General features: G+C 44.7%; 1 protein-coding gene across 2 annotated transcripts; it reads left to right on the forward strand.

Annotated features, from left to right (window-relative positions):
- The first annotated feature begins 2629 nt into the window (after positions 1 to 2629).
- Positions 2630 to 5607, forward strand: LOC147898397 (uncharacterized). 2 transcript variants are annotated; one of them, XM_087379585.1, is made up of 4 exons: positions 2630 to 3050; positions 3326 to 3431; positions 3557 to 3686; positions 3901 to 5607. In XM_087379585.1, the coding sequence occupies exons 2-4, from the start codon at positions 3326 to 3328 to the stop codon at positions 5180 to 5182; spliced, it is 1518 nt and encodes a 505-aa protein (XP_087235711.1). In that variant the 5' UTR covers positions 2630 to 3050; the 3' UTR covers positions 5183 to 5607. The 2 variants fall into 2 exon arrangements, with proteins under 2 accessions (XP_087235711.1, XP_087235710.1); XM_087379584.1 differs by having other exon boundaries at positions 2630 to 3431.
- The last annotated feature ends 541 nt before the right edge of the window (positions 5608 to 6148 follow it).

Raw genomic sequence — 6148 nt, forward strand, 5'->3', positions numbered from 1 at the left:
CATTTACTGAAGGCTTGAAAGCTGGCACACTCGACGAGGACACGCTGTTGACTTGTCCAAAGCTCTAATATCATCTCAAGATCACAGACCTCAGTAGTCAGCAGTCCTGAGTGGCAACTCGCAAAATGTTTTTCAGAATTTTTCTAAAGTTTCAACAAGATAGCGACTGCGCAAATGCACCAAAATTTCTTACACCCAATGAGAAAACGTTTTTCTTTGGGAAAGAAAATTTACAGTCCAGGGCTGTAGTTTCCGCTGCTGGACCGTTTAATCTGTTGATCCGTGTTATGAATTTCCGTGTGGGCTTCAAATCTTTGGTTCAGAAATGAAATTCAGCATTCACAATCAGAACTGTTCTCAGTGCGCGCTCTCTCTCTAATAACAAGTCTAGACTGTAGACTGTAGAAGCTTGGGTGGTATACGGCCGTCAGATTTGGAAAGGATTTCGTTTCTCGGGATACTGCATCACATTTGACTGACTTTTTTGTAAATGATAATAACATCCGAACGAGTTTCAAAATCTGGGTCCCAAGTGTTGAAGTTTCAACTTGCTCGCGCTTTAGTTCCTTCGTTTTGTCACTAAACAGAAGGGAAAGTTCTCTTCAAGATGGACGAATCAATTCAAATTTCAAACCCCAGCTCAATATAACATAGCGTCTTGTTTGTTTCCCACCAGACAGCAAGTGTTCCAGGTTCAATCTAAGTTCAAACTTAATACTTGAAACTTCTAGATTATAAGTTCGACTTTGTGCACTGCCTAAACTCACCTTATACTAACGTTGCAGATGTATCTAGCACAGAAGTAAAAAATGTACATAGGGAATGTACTAATTAGCGTAGCCAAGAATCTCGGAGCTGAATACACTGTAGAGATGAACACATTAAAGTTTTAGAGACCAAGAAGCAGTAGAGCACCTGAGCTTTTTCATTACAAGATCAGCCATCATCAGCTGTCATCAGCAATACCTAGCAGGAGCAGGAAAGAAGATGCTTTACACTTCCTGCAAAGCAAATGTTGACAGCGAGAGAGATGGTGACAAGGGGAGACTGTTAACGTAATTGATCACTTTAACCTTTATTTAGTTTGTCTAGTTTGTCTGATCTAACTTCACTTTGTCCCCCTGTCTCATGTAGCATCTCATGTTGACATCCTGAATGCACTAATCACGACCGAAAGAAAGGAGGTTCGAATTGAGACCTGGTGATGGAGTCCAGGTTGGGTCGTGGGGGCGAAATGATAAATTGGTCGAAGATGATGATGGCGAGAACGAAATGAGTGAGGTTGAGGAACTCCACTAGTTAAAGAAATCACATGAGCAGCAGCTTCTGTCACAGTGCTGTGCCACCATGCACGGGCAACTGTTACCACAGAACAAAAAATGATGGAAAGAGACCAGAAACGAGGTAATCAGACTACGGCCCTCGTCTGACACGCTACGCAATTTCATCATCTTCTTAATCATGATCTCCTGCTTTTCAATCTTTTGATCATCAGTTTTGTTTTGATCTATCAGCTAGCCCGTCCAGAGTCTTTGATTCGTCCTGAATGAAAGACAATCAGGATGAGCCTCAGCACCAATCCGTAGCCCAAGAATCGATCGCCCTTTATTTAATTCGTGATTGGGTCTCCAAAATCCTGCGAGCCACTCGACTCTCGGGAGTCGGCGCTGTTCTCAGCTCCTTTTTTCTGCAAATTTTAACGTGTGGCGTCAAGGAATCATCTTCCCGACTCCTCGCCCTTCAGTTACAGCCTAGAGGGCGCACTCGTTGGAGGCTTTGTCTGGGGAGTGGCAATGGCGAGTCTGAGATCATAGATGATCATCATAAACCTCGAGCCCAATAAGTTAAATGGCAGGCAATGAAAGCTATTGATTAGTTGAGGAGAATATGGCTCATGAACCCGAGGAGCTAGAGTAGTGAGTAGTCTCATCACAGAAACACACACGGATACGTTCGTTTATTAATACTTCCGTCATCTTGATCAGGATGTTGCTCACTGCTCAGAGTTCTGTTATAGAGTAATCTACCTCGCAGTGATATTTAACAATGCTCACTCTCATTACGTTGCTCAGTGATATTGTGCGATTCTCACTCTCATTACGTTGCTCAGTGATATTGTGCGATTCTCACTCTCATTACGTTGCTCAGTTAAATTGAGCAATCCTCACTCTCATTTTTCAAAGACACTCTCTCTCAAAATGTCTCATAATTCATTGTCTTCATGAGAATTTGCCTTGGAGTCTATCATGCTCTGTGTCTCATCATCTTGCTTGAATAACTAATTCTTCACACTCTCTCTCTCTCTCTCTCTCTCTCTCACACACACACACACACACAAATCACTTCATATTTTGCTGAGAATCGTCTTATACACGAAAGCATTTCATTACCTTGCTGAGAATCGTCTTGCAAGGTGTATTACACTCTCTCTGTATCTTGCTTAAACTAGTCTTTTACACTTCAATGCCTCTCTCTCTCTCTCTCTCGTCAGCACTGGCTTTTACCTCTCTCCTCCTCACTCTCCCCTCCATCACATCATTCATTTAGTTCCAATCTTTCTCTCTCTCTCTCTTTCCCTTCCTTTTCATCGGCCTAAAAGTCTCTCTCTCCCATGAGTCATGGGCTCTCCTGCTTTTCTTCCCCTCCCTGCCAGCCGTGACCTCAACCCCCTTTTCACAAGCTGCACATGCACTGCTGCCTACACATGCTCCTCCCATTGCCCTTGTCATGACCCACCCTTGCTTGCTTTATTTCCACGGCGGGCATCTCCGCTGGGTGCATATGCAGCCTGCCTGTGTTGCTGCAACCTTTGCCTCACACCGCTGCAATTGCCCTCGTCGTTTTCCGCTCGCTTCCTAGCCTGTCCTACGGCATCCCTTGGCCTATGCTATTCATATTCGTGCCAGGGCTACGGTTCGTTTGATACCCATCCCCTCATTACTTCTTGTTGCTTTTGATACTCTCCTCTGGGCAACAAGTAACCATCAGCAAAATTGGCTTACCCTCCCACGAGTATAGCTGCCGACTGCATCCGGAATCCTGATCCTCCTGTATCCACGTCTGTTGCCAGATTTTCCAAGCGTACAAGGCTCATCTGGTCTCTTTCTCTTGCGCGTCAGGAAGAGAGGGCTTGTAGATGCTTTAAAGGGGGAGGGCTTTTATGCAAATTTTCTCTCTTCTTCACTAGTAAGAAACCAGGTTTCTAGTATGCGATTGTCGGCTCTCAGAATATACTAGCATCGTACGAAAGAGCTTGTGAATTCACGATCATCCAAGAGTGCGCTCTTTCTTAGCGAAAATGGGACGCGCTCCTTGTTGTGAAAAGATGGGTCTTAAAAAAGGTCCTTGGACACCAGACGAGGACTCAAAGCTCATCGAGTATATTCAAAAGCATGGACACGGAAGCTGGCGAGCTCTTCCGAAGCAAGCAGGTATGTTGGCGCTTTACAGTCGACATGAGGATTCCCGCCTCCCTGATTCGCATTTTTCGTCCACTGCATTGCATGCTTTGTTGCTAAAGCCTTTAACGGAATGGTGATGTATGATGTTGATGTAGGGCTTCTTCGCTGTGGCAAGAGTTGTCGTCTCCGATGGACAAACTATCTCAGACCAGACATCAAGCGGGGAAAATTCTCCTCGGAGGAAGAGCAGGTCATCATAAGCTTCCACGCGGTATTGGGAAATAGGTTTGTGATTTGAAAAACTTTTGGCCTCGCTCGTTACACATTCACGAAGTAAGCATGGAGAGCTAGTGGTTGAGAGATATGAGAGAACTATGAGAGAACTATGAGAGAACGAACTTCCACATACTTTGACTGATATCAAAATGCGGTTATGACCAACTATATATTTCTGATCATGGAGTCACAAATATTTTGATCACGCCTTCTTCTCTTGCAGGTGGTCGGCTATTGCAACACACTTGCCAGGGAGAACAGATAACGAGATCAAGAACTACTGGAACACGCATCTGAAGAAGAGATTGCTGCAGATGGGGCTCGACCCAGTGAACCACAAACCAAGGTCAGAAGTTGATATCGAATCATCAATGGCGAAGCCCGTGCAAATGCTGAGCCATATGGCACAATGGGAGAGTTCGAGGCTGGAAGCCGAGGCAAGGCTAGCGAAGGAGTATTCGAGGCTGGCGAGCCACCCCAATATCGTGCTGTCTGAAGTAGAGAACGAGTCTGCGGATTACTTCCTCAGAGCTTGGAAATCTGAAGCCGGCGAAGCGTTTAGGAGAGGGTTGAACGCTCCGAATTCCTTTCTAGGACAGCTGCATTCCTGTGGATTGGATGTTGGCGCTTATCTGCAATACTGCGATCAGTCCATGATCAAAACTCAGCATTCTGCCAACGCAAATTTCAGCAGCTTGCTGCATCATCCAAACTCTTTCAGCCTCTCTGCGAGAGGATTGCCCTCGGACGATCGTTGTAGCGGCGCAGCAGGTCTTCGTTTCGAACATCTCTCTCCTACCTCCCCTCTGTCTTCCGCCGATGGCTCCGCAGTGCATTGTGCGATCTACCATAGCCCCCAACCAACCCCCTGCAATGTGTATACCAAGGCTCTTTCACGCGAGGAAGGAATCACATTCTCGACCGGGAACCTCACGATGCGCAAGAAAGAGCACGAGCTCGATCAGAGCGTGGAAAGCATCGCGAAGACGGGAGTGGTGCGCGTTAAGGAAGAATCAGAGCCAGGTCTCGCTGCAGGAGACGGTGAGCTTGATGGGCTGGCAGCAGCTGCATCGCTACGATGGTCTGAAGCTGAGCATGCAACAGATAATGAGGCAGCAATTGGTGCGAGATATATGAAGATGCCGCTGTTGAAAGCAGATGGGGAGGTAATGTCGGAGGTCGGGGACGATGAGAGCAGGGAGAAGGCAAGCTACAACAATGAGCTGGCGATGAATACGTTCACGTCGCTGATGGAGCAAGATATGTTCATCGATTTTGAGGATGAGGAAGCTCAAATTGAAGCGAATGCAGCAGCAACAGCAGCATCATCGTCATCTACAGCTTCGGCCAACGATCAGAAGCTGGTGCAACAGCCCTTGATGATCTCGAGCTGGCCGGCGGATGATCAGCCTACTGCAAGCTGCACCGCCGTTGTTGATCATGGAGATTACTGGGGCTCGCTATTGAAATCGATCGCACCTCCAGCTCTTCCCAATTGCAATTAGCTCTACTTATACTTGCTTCAATTGCAATTAACTGTTCGCTTTGTGTTTATCATACAGCATCCAGTTGCTGCACAACTCTCGCAACTGATTTGCAACCATCTTTGCTTGAAATCTCGAACTCTTTCATGATCATCCGTTACTCTCTGATCTGATTTTGATAATCCGCACCAATGGTTCTAGCATCTAGTGTGGATGATATCAAGCAGCACACTCAAGTAATTCAACGATCAGATTTGGATCAATGCTTTGAATGTAAAGTATCGTTTTGATAAGGTGACATTACGTAACTGTACAGCTTGCTATACTACCCACGACTTACACGTACAAAGGATGTTTCGGAATTGTATATTAATTTCTCAAACAAAAAACTTGGTACGAAGTTCAACAATTCTAGCCAAGACAAACGGAAAGAAGCACTAACGACTGTGGGGTGACTATCGTGTTGGAACACATGAATCTTCATATACCTTTACAGATTTTCAAAGCATAGTAATACGTTTCTAACAAGCTAATGTCCTGTTGTACAACCATTGCGAAAGCTGGCAAAATTGTTGACAATATGAGATGCGTAGGCTTCATATGAATCTTGAAAAGCATAAAAATAAGTTTGAAGCCTCTCAAGTTATGTCATTTATTTGGGAAAGCGCTCTTTAATGGAATTTTATTGTAGGCAAGAATTGTGGGGAAACCTTAGACCTTTACATGTGTGATATTGAGTGAGTATTTGTTTTTTTATTTGTTTGTTTTTGTTTTGGAAGAATAAAACAATGGGGCATTCTCATGCATCCAATCTCTTATTCATTAGTTTGTTTTTGAAAAAATAAATGGTCATGCATCAAATGTCTTCTAATGAAATATTGATCCCCAAACTTTGTACGGTTTGTGTCCAAATTCAATGATTTGTCTCATTTGTGATTTGTCTCATTTGAGAGACGTTCTCTTTTGGAATGCTTGTTTAAATCAAGT

The sequence above is a fragment of the Dipteris shenzhenensis genome, chromosome 9, assembly GCF_047967505.1.
Source record: "Dipteris shenzhenensis isolate YYH24624 ecotype China chromosome 9, Dip_SZ_1.0, whole genome shotgun sequence".
In the NCBI taxonomy this organism is placed as follows: Eukaryota; Viridiplantae; Streptophyta; class Polypodiopsida; order Gleicheniales; family Dipteridaceae; genus Dipteris; species Dipteris shenzhenensis.

What these genes read in the sequence shown, in the direction of transcription:
- LOC147898397 (XM_087379584.1), top strand. Translation starts at nt 3,299, where the DNA reads ATGGGACGCGCTCCTTGTTGTGAAAAGATGGGTCTTAAAAAAGGTCCT. An exon ending in AGCTCTTCCGAAGCAAGCAG is followed by an intron (nt 3,432 to 3,556) that starts GTATGTTGGCGC and finishes ATGTTGATGTAG; the next exon opens with GGCTTCTTCGCTGTGGCAAG. An exon ending in CACGCGGTATTGGGAAATAG is followed by an intron (nt 3,687 to 3,900) that starts GTTTGTGATTTG and finishes CTTCTCTTGCAG; the next exon opens with GTGGTCGGCTATTGCAACAC.